The sequence below is a fragment of the Octopus bimaculoides genome, chromosome 23 (genome assembly GCF_046866305.1).
Source record: "Octopus bimaculoides isolate indiv1 chromosome 23, ASM4686630v1, whole genome shotgun sequence".
NCBI classification, from domain to species: domain Eukaryota; kingdom Metazoa; phylum Mollusca; class Cephalopoda; order Octopoda; family Octopodidae; genus Octopus; species Octopus bimaculoides.
The window spans coordinates 12,096,921-12,120,529 of NC_142950.1; the positions used below are offsets into that span (position 1 = coordinate 12,096,921).

Here is a 23,609-nt window from a genome sequence, read left to right on the forward strand (position 1 = left end):
TTTCGATGAAGTTGACTTTATTAGCAATAACAATATTATAAAAAAAAAGAATTCTTGCTTCACAGCATGGTTTTTATCACTCAATGTAAAAACGGACATGTGACAATACACGAATCGTTTCGTTTCATTTCGTTCGCATGATTAAAATCCAACGATCAACAAATAACATCCATTTTCATTTCTCTCACTCCATTTAAAAGACCCCCCCCCCACCAAAGAAAAAAATTTCTTTTCTCTCTCTAATATTCCTTGCATCTTATTGCTTTTGGTTGCTAGCTGACAATTCAACAGAGAGGCCTTTTAAGACAGTAAAAGACGGTTCTTTTCCCTCTCCAGCGAAAACTTTCCTTGAATTTTATTGCTTTCGGCTGTTAGCAGACAATTCTACTGAGAGGCTTTTCAAGGCAGCAAAAAACGGTTCTTTTCTCTCACCAACGACAACTTTTCTCGAATTATATTGCTTCTGGTTGTAAGCACACAATTCTGTAGAGTGACCTTTTCCACAGTGTCCTTTGTTATAATCTTCAGTTTGTGTACCATGTATTCGAAATTATAACGCTGCCGATTCCATTTCTTATGTATGCTGACGTTTCTGTTTTTGTATGATGCGATGATCTTCTTGATATTCTTCTGGTTGTATTTTTCATAAAGAGCTTTGATGCTGCCCTTCAGTTTCTGATGATCATCTATGAAAGATATGCAGTCTACAAGGTCGGAGTAGAATGTGTATAACAAGGCCGATTTTCGGTCCAGTCTTGTACGTACTCTGTCCAGTTCTCGAGAGGTAGCCACTAGTTTCTGTTTCGTTTCCTTTGTCGAGCAGTCCCTATTGGTTAACTGATTTGTTAATTTCTCCTGTTGACGTTGCATAATCTTCATTTCCACCCTCATGGTATTGATTTCATCTTCCCTCTCTTGTAAACACTGTCTCAATTCGATAATATGTTTAAAATCCAGGTCAGTTTTCAATTTCATGGTTTCCATGTTCTTCTGCACCAAATCATAGAAATGTTTCCCTTCACCTCGTGGCTTTTCCTCTCGAATATGCAGAACTTCCCCTAAATGCTTTATCCAATCCTCCTTCCTATTTATGATAATCTTCAATCTCTCAATCCCCAGTTTGTAATTGTTACATTCTTCATCACTTGCTTTTAGTTTTGTGGAGAATTTTAAGACCTTTTTCTTCAAAACACTATTTTCGTGTTTTAGTTCAGAAGTAAAATCTCTTTCTTGAAACAATAGTTGTTCGAAATTAGTTTTTCTAGAAACGAGCTCCATTTCGGCATCAACTTCGATCCGTTTCTGCATTTCCTCACATTCTTTCTGCTGCAGTAAAATATTTTCAGTGCACTGTTCCATTTTCTTCTCTAAATCTACAAGCTTCTTTTCGTACTCTTCTATCAACTGGTCGAATAGAATTTCTTGCTTTTCTTCCAGTTCTTTTATCTCTTGTTTGTTTTTCTCTTGTACTACTATTAACATGTTTTCAAGATTCTTACAATTTTCGTCTTCTTCTAGTAACTTCTTATCGGTAACAGATTCGATTAATTGCAACTCTTGGCTGTGATTTTCGTTAATATGTGATATTTCTTCAATGCATTCCGCTTCTTGTTTGCTTTTATCCTTCTCTAGAATTTCATTTTTGACTTTCAAAATTTCAATTTTTTGATTATTTTCGGATATCTCATTTATTTTGTTGTAGTTCATAGTTTTAAGGCGCATTTTGTATTCCATTTCGTTTTCAAGTTCTTCAATGTGGATTTTCAACTTTGAAATTAAACAATTTCTTTTTTCCACATCAGATTTTGGAATTAAAATCTCGTTAGGATAAACGGTACCCTGGTCGCTTTTCAAATTCTCATCTTCAGCATTATTAACCTTCCATATTGCAATTGAAGCATCTCTTGATGTTGAAATTAAGTATCGATCATCAGTCGTAAAAATCATGTGCGTTGTTTCAAGACTATGACAAGGATAATTACACCATTTTCCACCTCGTATTGGAGGGCACGCCATGCTTCTTATATAACCATCATTAGTTCCTACAAATAACATTGTATTGGACCAAGACAGAGCAACTGATGTGTAAAGAAATTTTCTCGATAGAAACGTTTGCAATATATTCGATTTGTGGATTTCGTTCAAAGAACGATCCGAGCTTACCACATATAGTTTCTTGTTATCAGTGTTAACTGCAACATCGTTACAGGCGCAGGATTTCAAGACACACTCACCGATTCGCTTCTCGGTTTTTATTTCCCATTCATAAACTGCCCCATCCAAACCGCATGAGATTAGATTATTGTCATCCATACACCAGGCGGTAGCTTGAACTTTACCGTTGTGACCTTTCAGGTTGGCCAGCATTTCGAAAGTTATCGACGAGTATACCTGTATAAAGTTGTTGTTGACTGCCGCGAACATGTGGCCACCTCGACTGAAATTGCAATGTGTACACCTGCGGATGTTGATATCTCTAAACAGTTTGAAGTCGTCCCTAAGAATATACATGAAACGTAATTCGTCGCTGAAACCTGCCAGAAGAAATAGTCCCATTGGGTGCATAGATATGCTGTATACTTCTTCTGAAAAGTTTTTAGAAAATTCTAAGTTAAACGTTTCGCGGTTCCACACTTTTATGGAACCGTCGAGGGAGCTGGTTGCAATGAAAGGTTTCCACAAAGAGACACAACATCCAGTGATATGTTTATAATGGAAAGGCTGTACTAAAACATCAAACACATTTGATTCAGTCTTATTTTTTGTTTCCGGTGGATTAACTTGTGTAGAATACATTTGTTTCATATTGGTGCTAATAACGAGAACCTCCTCCGATGGATTCACCACCATCCATTTTATAATCTGGTCGCATAGTTTGTTATTCTCCAATGTATCTGACGGCAGCAAAACATCCCTAACAAACTTGTAATTATCGTTATCAATGCTTTCAAAAAACTGTACATATTTTGTACCACACGCAGTAATAAATCCATGAGAATAACTAACAATTGCCGTCACTCCATGCATCCTTGCGGCATCGTTTGGAAGATTCAAATATTGGAATACGTTAAAATCAAGTTTTAAATACCTACCTTCAATACATAACACTCGACCACTGCCTGTACCCACCAAAAGACGTTGTTTCGCATCCCAGGAATAGCATTTGAAATCTTGAGGTACAATCTTAGGGAAATTGAACTGTTTGTGCTTGTTTCTTACGAAACGGAACAATTTAAGAAGACGATTGCCAAACACATACACGTCGAGATGATTAAGAGGGTGAAAGCTCACATGATGAAGAGTCTCTGGTTCTTGTGAAACCGTCACCTTGACCGAAATGGGTTCTTTCATTTCTTCCCATGACCAGTAAAGTAGGGTTCGTGATGAGTCGTCACATATGGCTACGACACATCGAGAATCAGATGAAAAAGACAAACTAATGATCGAACAAGTGTTTAATTCTTGGCAAAATAAGGTCTTCCTTTTCCGTAACCTGAATAAATCAAAAATATTTACAAATGGTTTCTCGCATTTATAAGCAACAGCTGAAAAGTTACGATTCGGACTTAAAGTCATGGCAGTTATTTCACATCCTTTCTCTGATACATTGAGCATCCTCATTGTTTTGTGTTGGGTGTTATAAAAAACACAGTAACAACCACATGGATAAAGGATCGTTTGTTCGTCGAAATAAAAAACATTGTTAGAAATATCCGAACTGATTCCAATCAAATATTTTAAAATCGCTTTTGAAGAGATAGCCATTCGAAAACTTTTCCCTAACTTACCTGATAGCTGTTCCTAGGATGATGTGTTATGGTGATGGCAGTCTGAAAGCGAGGCTTTAAATAATGCTGGTCACGTGATCCAAATGACGGCATTTTTATATTTTTTCGTGTCTTTATTCATTCCTTATTTTCTCTACTTTTTTTTTTTTGGTAATTTCGTCATACTACACACACGCACACAAACATACACATATAGAAAGAAACACACAAATATAGAAACACACACGTACACACACATATGCAAACTTGAATGCATTGCAAATGCAACAATAAAATCATTGTTAAACGATTCCAAAATAAAATATTTTTGATTTATTCAAGTTCAGAAAAAGAAGACTTTAATTTATCAATAATTATATATTTGTAAGGTCGTTTGATTGTTTTTCATCTCATTATCGATGTATCATAGCCATAAGCGGCTATCCATCAAAAACTCTTATTTATTGATTATTGGGAGAAAAACAACAACAACAACAACAACAACAAAGAACACCATTTTAGCCAAAGTGACGGTTTCCTAAGTATTAGAGACTCTTTTCCATGTTAACTTCTACACCCAGATTTCTCTCCACGTTCGTATTCGTGTATCTCAGATCAGGGGTTTTCAAACTTTTTGACTTGCGGACCCCTTTATATTTCAGGCTTTACCGTAGGGACCCCCCTATAAACGCTTATGAAATTTATACATAAATATTTGCTTAAAATAACATATATTTTTACATTTATTTATTTAACAGTATTTAACAAATAGGTTTATTGTCAATTAAAAGATTTCGATTAAAAAACATATATAAAATCAAATTGCCCATAAAGAATATTTGCTGTCCACGGACCCCCTGTGGTCCGCGGACTACAGTTTGAAAACCCCTGTCTTAGATAGTTGCGGTGATATTACACCGATGCAATCGAGAACTGAGATCAAAGCGCATGTATAGTGCAAATTCAGGGTTGTGTGTGTGCGTGTGTGTGTGTGTGTGTGTGTGTGTGTGTGTGGTCGATTCTTCGGCGTGAACCCTAACTGCTCCGGCCGCTGAGAGGCACAAGGATGATTTCGCACTCTGTTCAGGATGACCCTGGTAAAGACCTTACCGGACACTAAGAAGGAGTATAACACTCTTAAAATTGTTGCAGCCGTGGCGATCACTTTTACTTTTCCACAATAGGATAATTACGCTCCCCTTCCGGTCAAGCAGTGTCGTGCCACTGCTTCAGATTGAGCAGATGATCTGCTGCAAGAACAAGACTGTCGACTCATGCACAAAGGTTGTTTGGCGCTGCCGATATCTGCACAGGAGGACAAAGGTTCAGATCTTTAGATCTCTGTCCTCCTTGTCTTGCTCTACCCGGGGCCTTTAGGGGCCGCCTGAACTTCTTTGGTACGAGGACGCTTCGCAGGATTATGTGTTACCATTGGTCGGATTTCGTATCCAACCACGACTCTACTCACAAACTGGAATGCGCCCTGTTACTTGTATGATTCGGCAGCGCCAGCTTAGACTGTTTGGCCATTTTCCGAGTTATACCCTGCTAACTGTGTTCTCTTCACTGTGAATCTGGCTGGGTTGACGGCTCGTGTTGGTCGACCACATGTTACATGGTCACGGCAGATGAGGAAGTATCTCGCGATGGGGACTGACTCAGACTCTGCTCGACGGTTCACTCGGGAGGACTCGAGACTATACCGACAAATTGTGAATGCAGCAATGCGTTACAATGAAACATGCCTCACACCTGATCCGGCCTCTGTGTGTGTGTGTGTGTTCTGCACGTGTGTATGTGTGTGCATTAGCGTAGCAAGTGTGTGTGCTGCCTGGGGCGGCCCGCCAGTTTACCATCCCCGGCCCCCACAAAAAGTACATATTGCCTACAGCAGACCCAAAAGTGGTGCCACCTGGGGCGGATTGGCCCGCTCTAGCTACGCTAATGTGTGTGTTTATGTATGTATTTAATCTATGCATGTATGTATGTATGCATTTGTATTCGTTTTCTCTCCGTTTTTCCCCCTCTTAATCCTTTCTGTCGAAGAACATAGGCTCGAAACGTCAAAGACTTTTCCATTCTTCCCGAGCGTTAACTTAATACACCCGCTTATTGTTCCTTCACTTGTCTTCGTCTTGTTTTCTATACATTTAAACTGTGTATCTAAACACATACATTATATATATATATATATATATATATATATATATATATATATAGAGAGAGAGAGAGAGAGAGAGAGAGAGAGAGAAAGAGAGAGAGAGAGAGGGAGAGAAAGAGGGAGAGAAGAGAGAGAGACAGACAGACAGATAGATAGATAGATAGATAGATAGATAGATAGATAGATAGATAGATAGATAGATAGATAGATATGTATGTATATTATCAAACAGACTTCAAAGAGGCTGTTGTTGGCATGCGTTGGCAAGATTTTTACACTAAAATCGATAAAAATGCAGTGAACTTGCCGTGGAGAGTGGAAAATCCAGTTTCGCACAGAGTCCTTTTTTCAGGGAAAATTTGAAAGAAAAGAAATTTATGAGAGACAACAGAATTTTATATCCTCAAATTTAAAAAAAAAAATGGCAGTCACTGAGAAGGAACGCAGGATCACGTGAGCTTCTTACGTAAACCAGAAGTGATAGGAAAAACTGTGAGAAAAGGAAAAAGAAAAGAGTGATGGAATGAGGGGAAATAAGCTAAGTCGGGAGTGAGATGAAAGAAAGGGAGGGAAGTCGAAAGATAAGAAAGAGTTTAATGAACTAAGAGGAGGTGTAAGAGGATAAGGAGTAGAAGGAAAAACGTTCATTTAAACTTGTCCCATTCTAATATGCGTTAAAAGTGTATAAATTTTTAATTTTGTTTATAATTTCCATAGTTTTCTTTATATACAGTAATTTTATTTCCATTCCTTTTGGATCCCGCTTATCTGTGCACGACAGGGGTTTTTTTTTTTTGTGATTTTAGACGTCTTAACACTGTCACTATCGCAGATCGCTATCTCTTTCCAAATGTGTAGGATTTTTCGTCTGCCTTGCACGGCTGTAAGATTTTTTCTAGAATCGACCCTCTAGAATTACTACCGATCGTGGACGCCAAGTTGAAGCTTGTCTGTTCTGTGAGCTTTCGAGATTGCTCGGTGTTCAACACATCCACACCACAAGTTACCATCCCGCTGCAAACGGTATGGTGGAATGATTCCACACCCAGTTCAAAGCCGCTATTCGCACGGCTCCTGATCCTCATCGTTGGCCCGAGTTACTTCCCATTGTTCCGCTGGAGTGCCGCTCAGCTGTCAAGGAGGATTTAGGCTACTCTTCCGCTGAGCTCCTGTATAGCACCACATTAACACTTCCTGGACAAATGTTGGCGCCCGTCGACTTACTGAATGCGGACCTGGGGGTCACGCGACTCAGGTCATTCTTTGCCGACCTTCTACCGACGCTTCCTCGTGACCAGTCTGTTTCTTCTACAGTACCTCCGGATATTTCTACCTGGACTCACATGTTTGGGATCTTTTTTAAAACGGGGGCCACATTTTTCATTAACGAAACACTTTGAAACTTGGAACACTGGTAGAATGTGTCATATAAAACATCTTTTTCTCTTAGTCTTCTTAAAAAAAAAAAGAAATCCATAAGTTATTCCATGCTAAAGTTGTCGTATTTCTGTAATTTCAACCAATCACTGACGTCCATTCAGCCGATATACATTAAGTGCCGACTACATAAACAAACGATTCTGAAACAATTAACCCTAGGGTTAGGGTTAGGGTTAAAGCAAATTTAAAATGAAAAAAGCAAATAAAACGAAGGTATGGAGATTAAATACGCTTTACATCGCTTAATCAGCCAAAGGAGTAAATATAAACAACTGAATACTTGTCAGTGATTGGTTGAAATTATCGAAATAAGACAATTTTTTACATGAAATAAATTCGAATACAAAAATATCTTTCTGTTCTATAACACAAAATAGTTAAGTATACGAAGTTTGAAAGTCTTTCCGTACCAAAAACACTACGTAAAACATTAACACTTCCCTACACTGAACCCTATCGCGTTCTTAGAAGCACACCGAAACTGTTCAGTGTGGACACTTACGGAAAAAATGAGACTGTCTCTATCGACAGAATAAAAAATCCTTTTCCGAAACATTTATGCCACTTGCTGACAAACCCATCATTCCATAAACACTGCTACCCCCACTCCAACAAGCACCACCTCCACTCACCAAAGCACCAACTACACAAACGCATTCCTTACCTTACTGGACACGTTCTGGTAGATCGGTTCATTGGCCGAAGAAATTGCCTCAGACTATTTACCTTTCTTAACCTTTGCCTCGCTAGTGATTGTTCCAGAGAATACACTAATATTGTTATAGACACTGCATTCATATTTTCTGTCTTTCTGTATCATTGTACATATATACTTTGTTCTATTTGATTGGACAACCTTCTTTGCTGAGCGTTTTCCCTGTACACTATTTTTTTTTTATTTACGTGATAAAATAATTGGTTGATTGTAATCAAAATTCAGAGTTGCATCGATACACCAAAATTGAAAGCAATCTGAGCAAAATTAAAAGGAGACTCATTTCGCGAATGAGAAAGACTAGATCCGAATATTTAGATCCTAGAATATTTTTTTTTAGGTGATTTTCAACCAGCGCATGAAGTTAAGCTTAGAAAGTCTCTCCACATGCTAGAAATAAAAGCCAAATCTCTTGAATTCTTTTAATAATTTCACGTAAACAAAAATGGAAATCACGATTGTAAAAAAGTTTGGCGATCTTTCGGTACGAGTTCCTAAATATATTCGAAAATAAATAAGTAGAATAGAATAACAGAACACAAAACTATTTACTACTCAAAAGTACACATTGTCTGAATTCTAACAAAAGAGAAAACATTTACTTCTAGAAATGTGTCGAAAGCTAGAAACGATAAGAAATACGTTTGAACGACTTACCTTTCGGTGCCATGATTGTTAGACCTTTGCAGTAGCAGTTATCTCCCATGATGGCGGCTGTTTAAAACAGCTCGCCACTAGATGGTGCAAGCATCGGTAAGGTTCATTTTTTAATCCAAGATGTTATTTCTTCAAAATCCTTTTATGGTGGACACGGGAGTCAGCCTGAGCATCTGGCCTCGAAAGTTTATATCCACCGATCCTGTTCTTTCCAATATATCTCTCTACGCGGTGAATCACCCCGCCATTAAAACCTACGGACAAATAATCTCTTTTATCCTGGATTTATCACTCCGTAGGGATTTCAAGTGGATCTTTGTCATTGAGGACCTGCCCTATCCCATCCTTGGTGCTAATTTCTTACATCACTATTCTCTCCTTGTGGACGTTAGGGGACGCCGGCTTATTGATGATACTACCTCACTCGCCGTCTCCGAAAAGGATTCTTCTGTTCTTATTGTGAGCCCTTCTTTCTTTGTGGCTGCTTTGAGTGACTCTTACCACCAGTTATCAAATTGGTACCCCGAGCTAAAAGATCCAGAGCTTTCGTTTCAAAAACCATTGGATTTTGTATGCTTCGCGACGTTCAACTTCAGGATTGCCTCTACATTATCATCCATCACAAGTGAAAAGCTAAAAAAATTTTCTACGTTAAAGTTTTCCATTTTGTCAATGACTTCCAGAGCCTATAACCAAATACTTTTTTGCAGCTGAGACCTTTGTGGTTTTTCACACAAAAAATTGCGCGGTTATTTCATCCTAACAACTTTTTGAACAGTTTCCTTCATGTTTCACGAGAAGTCAGTTCATTCTTACACAGCATCCTCTACTTGCTGAAAATCGCAGTAAAATGCACGATCACATTTCCAGCGAGTATATAACATTTCTTGATGCCTTCTTGTTCCCAGTTCAGCATTTTTCGTCACCTCCCTGCTTTTCTCGGCCAGAGAATGGGGGAGCTCTGGCTTATTTTCATTTGCACGGCATCTTTTGGTCACTCTTGCTCGCAGCTTCAATTTCATGACATCGTTTTCAAGCACTGCCACTCAACGGTACCTCAACTAGACGCCCTGTCACGACCGCCACTGCCGCTCCTGCAAATCTTCGAACTGCATCCCATCCTTTGGCGCCTCTTTTTCTCAATGAACACTCGCGCATCCGCGCTAGCTAGTCGTGACTAGTCGATCCTGCAACGACTATCTAGCGCGTACGCGCAAAACATGTAAATAAACAAAGTAAATAATTTTTTTAAACAAAGTGAATAAAAAACACAAAGTAAATAATTTTTTTTTTGTTGAATCAGAATATATAGTCGACCCTGGTTTGATAATTTTTTTAATAAGTGGTAGAAGAGTTTCGGGAGAACGGTCAGGTACAAAGACTAAAAACCTATTTTTATCCTCTCTATCCCATCCTCTGTTGTATTTGCACATCATAGATTCATCTATTTCTACGATGTGCCCAAGTCCACCAATTTGGTAGGAGTTACGCAAAAGATAATTACTTGTAATGTCCCTCGTGTACTGATACCATTGAACAACAGTAGATTTTGAAAGACCGACTTTTTAATGGACTCTTTACCAAAAACAGGTAGTGTATAATTTATTTAATTTGTGTAAAAAAAATTATTTACTTTGTTTAGAAAAACCCCTCATACATGTTTTGCGCACTCGCGCTTGGTAGTCGCAGGATCGACTAGTCACGACTCGCTAGCGCGAGTGCGCGCACCGGGACCACTCTTCTTGAATAGTACCCACTTGTCTTCTTATTTCTTTACTGCCTACAAGGGGCTACACACAGAGGGGACAAACAAGGATTAAATCAATTATATCGACCCCAGTGCGTAACTGGTACTTATTTAATCAACCCCGAAAGAATGAAAGGCAAAGTCGACCTCGGCGGAATTTGAACTCAGAACGTAGCAGCAGATGAAATACCGCTAAGCATTTCGTCCGGCGTGCTGACGTTTCTGCCATCTCGCCGCCTTACCCAATTGTCTTCTACTGTACCATTTTGGGATTCCAGCATCTTTCATATTTGCGTATTTGTACTTTCGAAACACTGGCTTTACATATTTTTCGCATGTTTTCACTTTTCAGGACTCCCCCTTTTTCACATTGTTCCTGTTTTTGATTGCTAAATGTTTTGTTCATATATTTTTGCTCAACGTTTATACATACAAACACACATTTTGTTCTCTACAAGAACAGACATTTCTCTACATGTTTCCTCCAAATTTGTACTCTGCATTATTCATACAACTGTTTTGCTGTTTCAGTCTTCTGTGCCCTCTTATCGCACATGTACTTCGCTTACCTTGATTTTGTTCGACCGGTTGGCGATCTTTCGTGCGCACGCGTACTGATTACATTATCGTATAGTGTGTTTATGTTTTTAAATGACTTGAAAATATGAAAAGACAACATTAAATAGAAAAAAAAAATGAATGGCTCACTAAATTTAAACCTTCTCCCTTCAGATTCGTACAGTTCTCAAACTTTAAACGCATAAACACATATAGGAAAGTGGGTTATACATCATTAGATGTATACCTGACTTTCCAATATAAAATTAAGAATTAACGGAACGCTGAACTCCAGACTATCAACATAACAATTATTTATTTAAGGTGGAATATATATACATCATTAGCTCTTGTTTGTTGAGACGTCTTCTGTGTGTGTGAGCATGGTTGTTGGGACGTTGGTATGTAGATGTGAGCGAGCTGTCTAGCGTAAGTTCGAAAGATGGAGAGAGACAGCTAAACACGTCCTTGCTCAATCGCTGGCCAGCAAGAAAGAGACAGAATGAAGCGGGAAAGCTTGGTTGTTGAATTCCACGCATGCGTGAGACTACGCATGCGCACGACGTTACTACACACATTATACGATAATGTAATCAGTATGCGTGCGCACAACGACCGGAAGTTATGGGATCTAGTACCGAAAGATCGCCAAGACTTGATCTAGCCATCTCTCGCACACCTGCGGCAGCGAATACCATGAGGTTACGCAGAAGATGAACATGGTTCTTTCATCAACCTCTTTCCATTGTTATTCAATTTGTATATATTTGAGACCGAGAGTAAAAGTATTTAAAGTTTCAGTTTGTTCTATGAATTCTTTGTCGAATGACATATTACAGCCTTCTGAACAGGGTCATCTTTAGATGGCTTCAACCTGAGAACATCACCACTAAACCTTCAACAGCCGGAGAAAGTTCAAAAGGTCAGCTCATTCTTAATAATCTGTAAGAACAGGGAGAATAAAACAAAAGACTTTAAATTTGAATTTTAAAATACTGATTTTTCTACGACTAAAAATTCCTCAAAGTGGTGCTCCAGCATGGCCGCAGTCTAATGACTGAGACAAGTAAAAAAAAAAAAAAAATTCTGGGGTCAATACATTCAACTAAAAATTCCTCAAGACGGTGCCCCAGCATGGCCGCAGTCCAATGACTGAAGCAAGTAAAGAAATTTTTACAAAATATAAAAAACCCTCCAAAAAAAAAACCCAAAAAATATAACCAATTAACTAAAGGCTTTTGTTCTAAGGGGCTTTTGTCCGGATCCCTAGATGATTATAATATGTATCTACCCCTTTCCAAGATTAGTTTCTTTCATATATTATTATTATTATATGCCCGTGGGCATATGGCGTAGTGGTTAAGAGCGCAGCTACTAACCCCAAGATTCCGAGTTCGATTCCAGGCAGTGACCTGATTATTAATAATAATTAATTCTGGTTTTATTGGCCACAAGGGCTAATATAAATTAAAAACATATAAAGACAAAGACAGGACGAAGGTTACAAAGGGTTTCGTCCGAAAAGAAAACGTTAACATATACCACACACTCATATATACACGCTCAAACACAGGTTCGAAATTTCCTCAGGACACCTGATGAAGGCTGGAGGGTATATATATATTACATTCGCTGCTTTCTTCCAAGCAATCTAGTGCTCTTAGCTTAGTTTTTCCTTGGGGCTGGCCAGATTGGAGCAATCTCGAGTATAATCAGCCGAAATTGCGAAGATAATCTGGAACTCGACTGAGGAAAGAAAACTTCGAATGACCCATCCTTGTTTTCTTTGTATCGTCTATCTTGATGTTTTGGTGTTCCATTTTTGTGTCACCTAACTGTCCGGATGTTTTGCATTCTTGCCCCATTTTGTATTATATATATATATATATATATATATATATATATATATATATATCACAAGATAAAAGGGATTAATAAATCCGGTCAGATATCTAGACAGCATGCAGTGTTAAGCGAACTTAGTTAACTATAACAAATAATATCAAACAGTTAAATACCAATAAATTCAAATAGAATTAACTTCCAAGGTAATTCCTCATGTATGACAAGCAAATCCAAATATCACTTAGAAGAAATGCAGAGTAACTGACAACATGAACAAGAATGGAGAAAAATCACATCTTGTATTGATAATTATAATAATTATACCATATGTTACCGGTGTTTCTATCGTATCAGCATATTTTCATATAGAAAAAAAAGTAAAAACTACCACTCAACCCAATTTATCCATAAATCTATGCTAACACAATGTTATCGTGGTTAGTAAAAATGCGCTAAGGTCAAAGTGAATCAAGACAACATCTCGGATCTATTTCAAAACGGGGGCACCAGTATTTTCTTAACGAAACACTGAAACTTGGGACACTGGTAGAATGTGTCATATGAAACATCTTTTACTCTTAGTCTTCTTAACAAAAAAACGTACATCGCAAGTTATTCCATGTTAAAGTTGTCGTATTTCTGTAATTTCAACCAATCACTGACGTCTATTCAGCTGAATAGAGTTACTGCTGGGCGGTCATAAAAATGTTATTCCCTGTGACATATTTCATCCGGTTTAATCGTAATTTATACGCATATATTGTTTATATAATAAATTACGCTGTGCGTATCTATGTGTGTAACAATTTTAGAGTTCGGATTCTAGAGTTAGGGTTAGGGTTAGGGTTAACAGTCTAGTTAGGGTTAGGGTTAGGGGATTAATACGATATACACCGTTACAGCGCTAACTGTTTTCAACTGAATAGACGTCAGTGATTAGTAGAAATTATCGAAATAAGACAATTTTTTACATGAAATAAATTCGAATACAAAAATTTTTTTCTGTTCTATAACACAAAATAGATAAGTATACGAAGTTTGAAAGTCTTTCGGTACCAAAAACACTACATAAAACATAAATGAAAACTGGTGCCCCGTTTTGACAGGAACACATAGAAATAGAACGTTAAGAAGAAATATATTCGAAGAAAAACCAGTTTAGTATTTAAACTTATGATGACCTCAGCAGATAACGAAAAAATAAAAAATTCTACGTCACGATATTTAGTTATCTAACTATTAATATCTGCTGAAAAGGACTTTGAAAAATTACTCTTACTAGCACGGTTATTTTGAAAATTGTATATTTTCCTAAAACATTTACTCTTTTACTTGCTTCAGTCATTTGACTGCGGCCATGCTGGAGCACCGACTTTAGTCGAGCAAATAGACCCCGGGACTTATTCTTTGTAAGCTTAGTACTTATTCTATCGGTCTCTTTTGCCGAACCGCTAGTGACGGGGACATAAACACACCAGCATCGGTTGTCAAGCAACGCTAGGAGGACAAACACAGACACACAAACACACACACACACACATATATATATATATATATATATACGACGGGCTTCTTTCAGTTTCCGTCTACCAAATCCACTCACAAGGCTTTGATCGGCCTGAGGCTATAGCAGAAGACACTTGCCCAAGGTGCCACGCAGTGGGACTGAACCCGGAACCATGTGATTGGTAAGCAAGCTACTTACCACACAGCCACTCCTGCGCCTATCTGTGTATAGAAAAAAAAACAGTGCAATAGGTGTAAAACAACATGTAGTAAACGAATATGAAAAAACAAATACGCGCTGGAAAACGGGGGCGGGGGAGATGACTCGGAAAATTCACTTCGGGAATGTCCCGAGTCCTCTCACCACTTGCCCGTTCGTCGGCGAAATTTTTTTCTTCATATTCTTATACTACTCATTATACTATTCATATACTGTGAATTTTAACAGGTGAAACCATGGTACGTAGGTTAATCGTTTTTTTATTTAGTATTTTTTCATTTGTCTTGCCCTTTTACAGTCTGTTGTGTCGCTAATTTTTTACTGAGAACATATTTTTTCGTGGTTAGATGATTCGGCACCTATTTCTAGCATATAGGAGTCCACTTTTGCTGGTCATTCCTCTTATTTTTGTATGTAATATAATTTTAATCTTCGGATTTTTTTAATATGCTAGACCACTGGTTTTAATTGATTAATATCAATTTCTACCCTTATTAATAAATTTTATATATATATGCATATATGTATTCTTTTATTTTTTTAATTCTTTTACGTATTTCAGATTGCTGCGGCCGTGCTGCAGCACCGCTTTTAGTCGAATAAATCGACTCCAGGACTTATTCTTTGAAAGCCTAGTACTTATTCTATCGGGATCTTTTGCCGAACCGCTACAGGGACATAAACACACCAACATCGGTTGTCAAACACACACACACACACACACACACACACACACATATATATATATATACGATGTGGTTGGGAAGCAAGCTTCTTACCGCACTGCCACTCCTGCGCCTTCTCACCATACGGCCACTCCTGTCACATGTATATATGTATGCATGCATGTATGTATGTATGTGTGTGTGTTTGTGTTTTTGTCTGTGTTTGTCTCCCCATCACCACATAACAACCGGTGTTGGTGTATTTACATCCCCGTAACATAGCGGTTCGGCAAAGAGTCCGAGAGAATAAGTACCAGGTTTTAAAAGATAAGTCCTGGAGTTGATTTGTTCGGCTAAAAATTCTTCAAGGCGGTGCTCCAGCATGGTCTCGGTCAAATGACAGAAACAAATAGCATAAAGTAGAAGAATACAGAAATGCAACGAATGGCTATGGAGGTTCAGTTGTGTAAAATGAGAATCAAAGAGGTTCATGGGTAAAAAAGAAAATGGTTGAGAACCTCCAGAGTAAACATTCAAACATCATTGTAATCTTTCCAAATTCTGCTGCATTTCACATGGAATTTTTGGTCCTCCAAAATAATCTTAGTTCTAAGTCGACCAACCTTTCTTTAGCAGTAAATTTCGGCCTGAAAAATTCGACTTGTATACCGGAGAATACGGTGCTTTGTTTCATTGACGCTTGAAAACGATGGCATGAAAGACAAATAACGAGAAAGAATTCAGTGAAATTGACTTTATTAATAATAACAATAACCTTAAAAATAATAATTACTTAACAGTACGGTTTTTATTGCTGAATGTAAAAACCGGCCGTTTCGTTTCGTTTTGTTTGAATGATTGAAGTCCAATGATCAAAAATTAGATCCATTTTCATTTTTTTTTTTCATTTAGCTCGTTCCATTATAGACAGCAAACGACGGTTCTTTTCTCTCTCCAACTGCAACACTTCTCCCATTTTATTGCATTTATTTACCAGGACCTCATTCTCCAGAGAAGCGTTTTTCACGGTGCGGTTCAACTGATGCTTCAGTTTGTGTATGCTGTATTCGAAATGGTTCCGCTGCCGACCCCATTCCACCTGTATGTTGGGATCTGTAGTGACAATCTTATCGACATTCCTCTCGATGTATTTAGTATAAAGGGCTTTGATACTGCTCTTTAGCCTCATCGGGTCTTGTATGAAGGACGTGCAGTCGATAAGATCAGCGCAGAACCTATCCAACAAAGCTGTTTTCCGATGTAGCGCCATCCGTTCTTTGCTCAATTCTAGAGAAGTGGCCGCTAGCTTCTGTTTCGTTTCTGCTGTCGTGTGGTCCATGATGATAAACTGTTGAGTGAAGTTTTCCAGTTCGCTTTGCATAGCTTTGATTTGTTCCTTCATGTTACTAATTTCCGTCTCCCTCTGTTCGATTTGTTGTCTCAGTTCGATGATCTTGTTGTATTCAAGTTCGCATTTCAGTTTCTCGATTTCGTGATTCTTCAACTTCAGATCATAGAACCGTTTCTCTTCGTCCTGTAGTCCGTGATCTTGGTTCTGTAGTTCTTTCTTTAAACTCTGTATATCTTTCTCCAGATTACCTATAATAATGTTCAGTCTCTTTATCTCGAGTTTATACTTCTTGCACTCTTCCTTGCTTTCTTTTAGTTCTTTGGGGAAAGCTAAGAGCTTCTTCTTCAAAATACTGTTTTCATCTTTGATTTTAGAATTGGAATATCTCTCATGATACAATTGCTGTTCGTAATCGGTTTTTGTGAAGACGATTTCCATATCTGCATCTTCCTCGATCTGTTTTTTCATTTCCTCGTATTCTTTCTGTTGCAGCATAATATCCTCCTGACGCTGTTCCAATTTCTTCTCCACTTCTTGAAGTTTCCCTTCGTAGTGTGCTGTCAATTGGTCTTGTAGAAGTTCTTGCTTTTCTTCCAGTTCTTGTACCTGCTGGTCGTGTTCTTCTTGCAGTTTTAACAACCTGTTGTGAAGATCCTTGAATTTTTCATATTCTTCTAATAACTTTTTATCGTTGGCAGATTCGATGAACTGAAGTTCTCTGCAGTGCTTTTCCATAATTTCTGTCATTATCTCGTCATGCCTAGATTCCTGTTTGCTTTTGTCATTCTGTAGGGCTTGGTTTTTGGTTTTCAAATTTTCCATTTCTTGAATAAATGTTTCGGTCATCTCTCTTATTTTGTCGTTGTAGCTCATGTCTTTGAGGTGCATCTGGTATTCGTTTTCCATGTTAAGTTCTTCTACACGAGATTTCAACTCTGCAAGCCAACCATTTTTTTCTTCCAAATCGAACCTTGGGATTAAGATCTCCTCGGACCAAATAGTACTCCGGTCACGTTTCAAAGTCCGACTTTCAGCAACGTTTACCTTCCATATTGCAATTGAAGCATCTTTTGATGTTGAAATTAAATATCGATCATCAGTTGTAAAAGTCATGTGTGTAGTTTCGAGACTATGACATGGATAATCAAGCCATCTTCCCGGAAGCATTATAGGATACTCCAAGCTTCTTATATAACCGTTATTAGTTCCAACAAATAGCATTGTATTGGACCACGACAGAGCAATTGATTTGAAAAGCACGTCACCCGATGGAAATGTTCGCAATATGTCAGACTCGTGGATTTCTTTCATAGAATAATCTGAGCCTACGGCATAGAAATTCTTGTTTTCGAAATTAATGATGACATCGTTATAGGCGCAGGATTTCAAGACGCACTGACCAATTCGTTTCCCGGTTTTTAATTCCCAGTCATAAACTGCCCCATCCAAGCCGCATGAGATTAGATTATTATCATCCATACACCAGGCGGTAGCTTGAACTTTACCATTGTGACCTTTCAGGTTGGCCAGCATTTCGAAAGTAATCGACGAGTATACCTGTATAAAGTTGTTGTTGACCGCCGCGAACATGTGCCCACCTCGGCTGAAGTTACAATGTGTACACATACGGATATTGAATTCCTTAAACTGTTTGAAGTCGTCTCTGAGAATATACATGAAACGTAATTTGTCGCTGAAACCTGCCAGAAGAAATAGTCCCATTGGGTGCATAGATATGCTATAGACTTCTTCTGAAAAGTCTTTAGAAAGTTCTAAGGTAAACGTTTCATAGTTCCACACTTTTATGGAACCGTCCAGAGAGCTGGTTGCAATGAAAGGCTTCCACGAGCAGACACAACACCCAGTGACAGATTTGTAATGGAAAGGCTGTACTAAAACATCAAACACGCTCGTCTGCTTCATATATTTCGTTTCCGGTGGATTAACTTGTGTAGAATACATTTGTTTCATATTGGTGCTAATAACGAGAACATCCTCCGATGGATTCACCACCATCCATTTTATAATCTGGTCGCATAGTTTGTTATTCTCCAATGTATCTGACGGCAGCAAAACATCCCTAACAAACTTGTAATTATCTTTGTCTTCAACTCTTTCAAAAAACTGTACATATTGCGTACCACACGCTGTAATAAACCCTTTAGAATAACTGACGATTGCTGTCACTCCATGCGTCCTTGCGACATCGTTTGGAAGATTCAAATATTGGAATACGTTAAAATCGAGTCTTAAATCCGTACCTTCAATAAACAACACTCTTCCATTGCCTGTACCCACCAAAAGACGCTCGTTCGCATCCCAACAATAGCATTTGAAATCTCGAGGTTCGATCTTCGGGAAATTGAACTGTTTGAAGTTACCTTCGACGAATCGGAATGATTTTAGAAGTCCATTGCCAAAAGCATACACGTTAAGATGATCCTGAGGATTGAAGCTGATAAAATTAAGAGTCTCTGGTACCAGAGAAGTCGTGACTTTGGCTGTTATGAGTAGTCTCGATTTTTCCCATGACCAGTAAAGGAGAGTTCGTGATGGGTCGTCACATATGGCTATGATACATCGAGAATCAGATGAAAAAGATAAACTAAGGATTTTACAAGAAAATAATTCTGGACAAACTAATGTCTTCTTTTTCCGCAAAGCAAACAAATCAAGAATGTTTATAGACGGTTTTTCGTATTTCAAACCAACAGCAGTATAGTTACGGTTAGGACTAATAGCCATGGCAGTTATTTCAGCTCCTTTCTCTGACGCTAAGAGCAATCGCATAGTCTTCTGTTCGGTGTTAAAAAAGACACAGTAACAACCACACGGATAAAGGATCGTTTGTTCATCAAGATAAAAAACATTGCTAGAAATATCCGAGTTGATTCCAATCAAATATTTTATTGTCGCTGTAGAGATAGCCATTTTGAATAGAAATAAATTCCCTGACTTTTCTTGTCGCTTTTGTTATAAGTTAAAAATGAAATTAAATCTCAAAACGAGACGTCACATGATGCTAGTCAGGTGACCCAAATTTTATTCTAATGGACAGCCTCCCATTTTTTCCTATTTTTTCGACATTTTGATATTTATTTATTCATTCATTCATTCATTTATTTATTTATTTACTAAAGTTCTGTTATGCTACCAACACACACGGACACACTCACACACACATTTCCGACGAATGAAAAGCATACATCTCCCAACGAATTTCACTTACATGCACGCATCTTTTAACAAATTTAAGGCACCTACTCACAAACACACATACATATCTTTTAACGAATTTGTGGTACACACATACACACACTCACATACTTTTGATGAATTTAAGGTAGAAATACACACACGCATCTTTCGACGAATTAAAAACACGCACGTCCACATACACACGCATACGAACACACTCACATACCACAACACATCTACATACATATATACGCGCACACAACTACGTACTCACACACACACACACACACACGTTTTGAGTTATTTACAAAACACCACACACATATACACACACCTTTTAAGAAATTTATGGTTCACACGCACATACTTCTTTTGACAAACTTAATACACACTTACACAAACATATCTTTATATCTATCATTTCATAATAGAGTTATTATTAATAAACTCTTTTAACATTGTTCATAGCAATCTGCTCAAAACCTCTCTTGCTTCTATAGCATAAACTTTCTGTTTTAAACTAATTTAAAAACATTCCATCAAAATTTACACCTTACACCAGATAGTTATTTTGCTAAGTTTTTCATTATTTTCAAAATTAATTGAAACAAAGATGGTGAATTTCAAGAGAAATATGGTGATACAAGGATTAAATATTTTATGACTCTATCAGTCTCTGTGTTCTGTGACTCACCAGAGACCATTCCTTGGTTCTACGATACAAACTTCCTGTTTCAAACTGATCTTAATTAAAACCTTCCATCAAAATTTCACCTTAATTTATGTTCCAAACACCAGCTCAATAATCCCTTCTCCTGTAGACACAAAGCCTGAAATTTGGAGGAAGGGATTAAGTCAATTACACCGACCCCAGTGCGTAACTGGTACTTATTTAATCGACTCCGAAAGGATGAAAGGCAAAGTCGACCTCGGCGGAATTTGAACATATGAAATACCGCTAAGCATTTCGCCTGGCATGCTAATGATTCTTATTTCTTTATTGCCCACAAAGGGCTAAACATAGAGGGGACAAACAAGGACAGACAAAGGGATTAAGTCGATTACATCGACCCCAGTGCGTAACTGGTACTTAATTTATCAACCCCGAAAGGATGAAAGGCAAAGTCGACCTCGGCGGAATTTGAACTCAGAACGTAAGGGCAGACAAAATACCGCTAAGCACTTCGCCTGGCATGCTAATGATTCTGCCAGCTTACCACCTTCTCCAGCGCAATAATCACAAAAGTATTTCACTAAATTCTTCATTATTTTCAAAATTAATTGAAACAAAGGAAATGCAATATTTCAACAGAAATATGATAATAAAAGGTAAGTGATCTAAATTAGAACCTTCCAGCAAAATTTCATGTTAATTTTTGTTCAAGACACCAGCTTAATAATGACAGTTATTTTACTAAATTCTTCATGATTTTCAAAATTATTTGAAAAAAAGGCAGTGTTTTTCAATAGAAATATGGTAATAAAATGGTTAAATACTATATGATACTACAAGTCTATGCATTCTGTGACTCACCTAAGACTACCCCCTTGGTTCTATGATACAAACATCTTGATTCAAAGTGACCTAAATTAAAACCTTCCATCAAAGCTGCAAGCTAATCTATGTTCCAAACACTAGCTTAGCAATCCTTTCTGCTATAGGCACAAGACCTGAAATTTGGGGGAAGGACTTGTCAATTACATCAACCCCAGTGTGTAACTGGTACTAATTTCATCAACCCTGAAAGAATGAAAAGCAAAGTCAACCTTGGTGGGATTTGAACTCAATATGTAAAAACAGATGAAATGCCGCTTATCGTTTTGTCTGGCGTACTAACAGTTCCGTAGGCCTTGCATTGGCTTAATAATGACAAAGTTCACTAACAGCACTGTCTGAACGTGTTCATTACCAGAGCAGCTGTCTGGCTCTTGTGCTAGTGGCCTGTAAATAGCACCATTTGAGCATAATCGTTACCAGCGTTGCCTTCTAGCACTTGTGTTGGTGGCATGTTAGAAAATTATTCGAGCGAGGTCGTTGCCAGTGCTGCTGCACTGGCTCTCATGCAGGTGGCACGTAAAAAACACCTTTTTGAACGTGGCCGTTGCCAGTACCGTGTGACTGGCCCTCGTGCCGGTGACTCAGAGTGGTTGGCATTAGGAAGGGTATCCAGCTGTAGAAACTCTGCCAGATCAGATTAGAGCCTGGTGCAACCTTCTGGCTTGCTAGTCCTCAGTCAAATCGTCCAACCCATGCTAGCATGGAAAGCGGACGTTAAACGACGATGATGATGATGATGATAATTTTATTAAACTCTTCATTACTTTTGAAATTAATTGAAACAAATGCATTGTATTTTAATAGAAATATGGTAACAGAAGGATTGAATATTCTATGACTGACTATTAGTCTATATGTTCTGTGATTCACCAGAGACCAGTCTCTGGTTCTATGTAACAGAAGGATTGAATATTCTATGACTGACTATTAGTCTATATGTTCTGTGATTCACCAGAGACCAGTCTCTGGTTCTATGTAACAGAAGGATTGAATATTCTATGACTGACTATTAGTCTATATGTTCTGTGATTCACCAGAGACTAGTCACTGGTTCTATGTAACAGAAGGATTGAATATTCTATGACTGACTATTAGCCTATATGTTCTGTGATTCACCAGAGACCAGTCTGGTTCTATGTAACAGAAGGATTGAATATTCTATGACTGACTATTAGTCTATATGTTCTGTGATTCACCAGAGACCAGTCTCTGGTTCTATGTTACAAACATCCTGTTTTAAAGTGATCTGAATTAAAACCTGCCATCAAAATTTCATCATTAATTTTATGTTCCGAACACCAGCTTCATAATAAAGCACAGGCATGGCTGTGTGGTAAGAAGCTTGCTTCCAATTGCCAAAAGATACAGAATAAATATTAGGCTTAGAAAGAATAAGTCCTGGGATCAATTTCTTCGACTAAAACCCTTTGAGGTGGTACTCCAGCACATCTGCATTCAAATGACTGAAACAAGTAAAAGAGTAAAAGAATTAATAAAATTATTTTATTAAATTCTTCATTATTTTCGAAATTAATTGAAAGAAGGTAGCGCATTTCAACAGAACTATGGTGACAAAAAGGTTACAGTGATCCTAATTAAAACCTTCCATCAAAATTTCATCTCTTTTACTCTCTTTTACTTGTTTCAGTCATTTGACTGCGACCATGCTGGAGCACCGCCTTTAGTCGAGCAAATCGACCCCAGGACTTATTCTTTGGATGCCTAGTACTTATTCTGTCGGTCTCTTTTGCCGAACCGCTAAGTTACGGGGACATAAACACACCATCGGTTGTCAAGCGATGTTGGGGGGGACAAACACAGACACACAAACATATACACACACATACATATATATATATATATATATATATACTGTCCAACCCATGCTAGCATGGAAAGCGGACGTTAAACGATGATATACGACGGGCTTCTTTCAGTTTCCATCTACCAAATCCACTCACAAGGTTGTGGTCGGCCCGAGGCTATAGTAGAAGACACTTGCCCAAGGTTCCACACAGTGGGAATGAACCTGGAACCATGTGGTTGGTAAGCAAGCTACTTACCACACAGCCACTCCTGTGCCTAAAACACGAGTCTCCCCGGCAGAGAATCGAACCCCGGTCTCCCACGTGACAGGCAGGGATACTTACCACTATACTACCAAGGAGGCAGGGGAAACACCAGTTTAATAATGAAACTAAAGATATTTTACTAAATACTT

The 23,609-nt window shown here is 38.1% G+C and overlaps 2 protein-coding genes and 1 pseudogene across 4 annotated transcripts in view; 1 reads left to right on the plus strand and 2 right to left on the minus strand.

The window, feature by feature from the left end:
- On the minus strand, nt 1-3,827 carry LOC106878415 (cilia- and flagella-associated protein 57-like). Its single transcript, XM_089340063.1, has one exon. It carries the CDS (start codon nt 3,763-3,765, stop codon nt 400-402), a length of 3,366 nt encoding a protein of 1,121 aa, XP_089196189.1. The 5' UTR covers nt 3,766-3,827; the 3' UTR covers nt 1-399.
- A 12,193-nt stretch (nt 3,828-16,020) lies between these two features.
- Nucleotides 16,021-19,615, minus strand: LOC128246984 (cilia- and flagella-associated protein 57 pseudogene; annotated as a pseudogene).
- A 1,258-nt stretch (nt 19,616-20,873) lies between these two features.
- The window catches only part of LOC106880355 (ferric reductase 1), a 54,109-nt gene continuing 51,373 nt past the window's right edge, over nt 20,874-23,609 (plus strand). For 2 of the 3 annotated variants that reach the window (XM_089340007.1, XM_089340008.1), the window contains exon 1: nt 20,874-21,159. In XM_089340007.1, coding sequence (XP_089196133.1) covers nt 21,024-21,159 — 136 coding nt within the window. In that variant the 5' untranslated portion in view covers nt 20,874-21,023. The remainder of the gene's footprint in view (nt 21,160-23,609) is intronic. The other variant, XM_052976021.2, reaches the window with a different exon arrangement.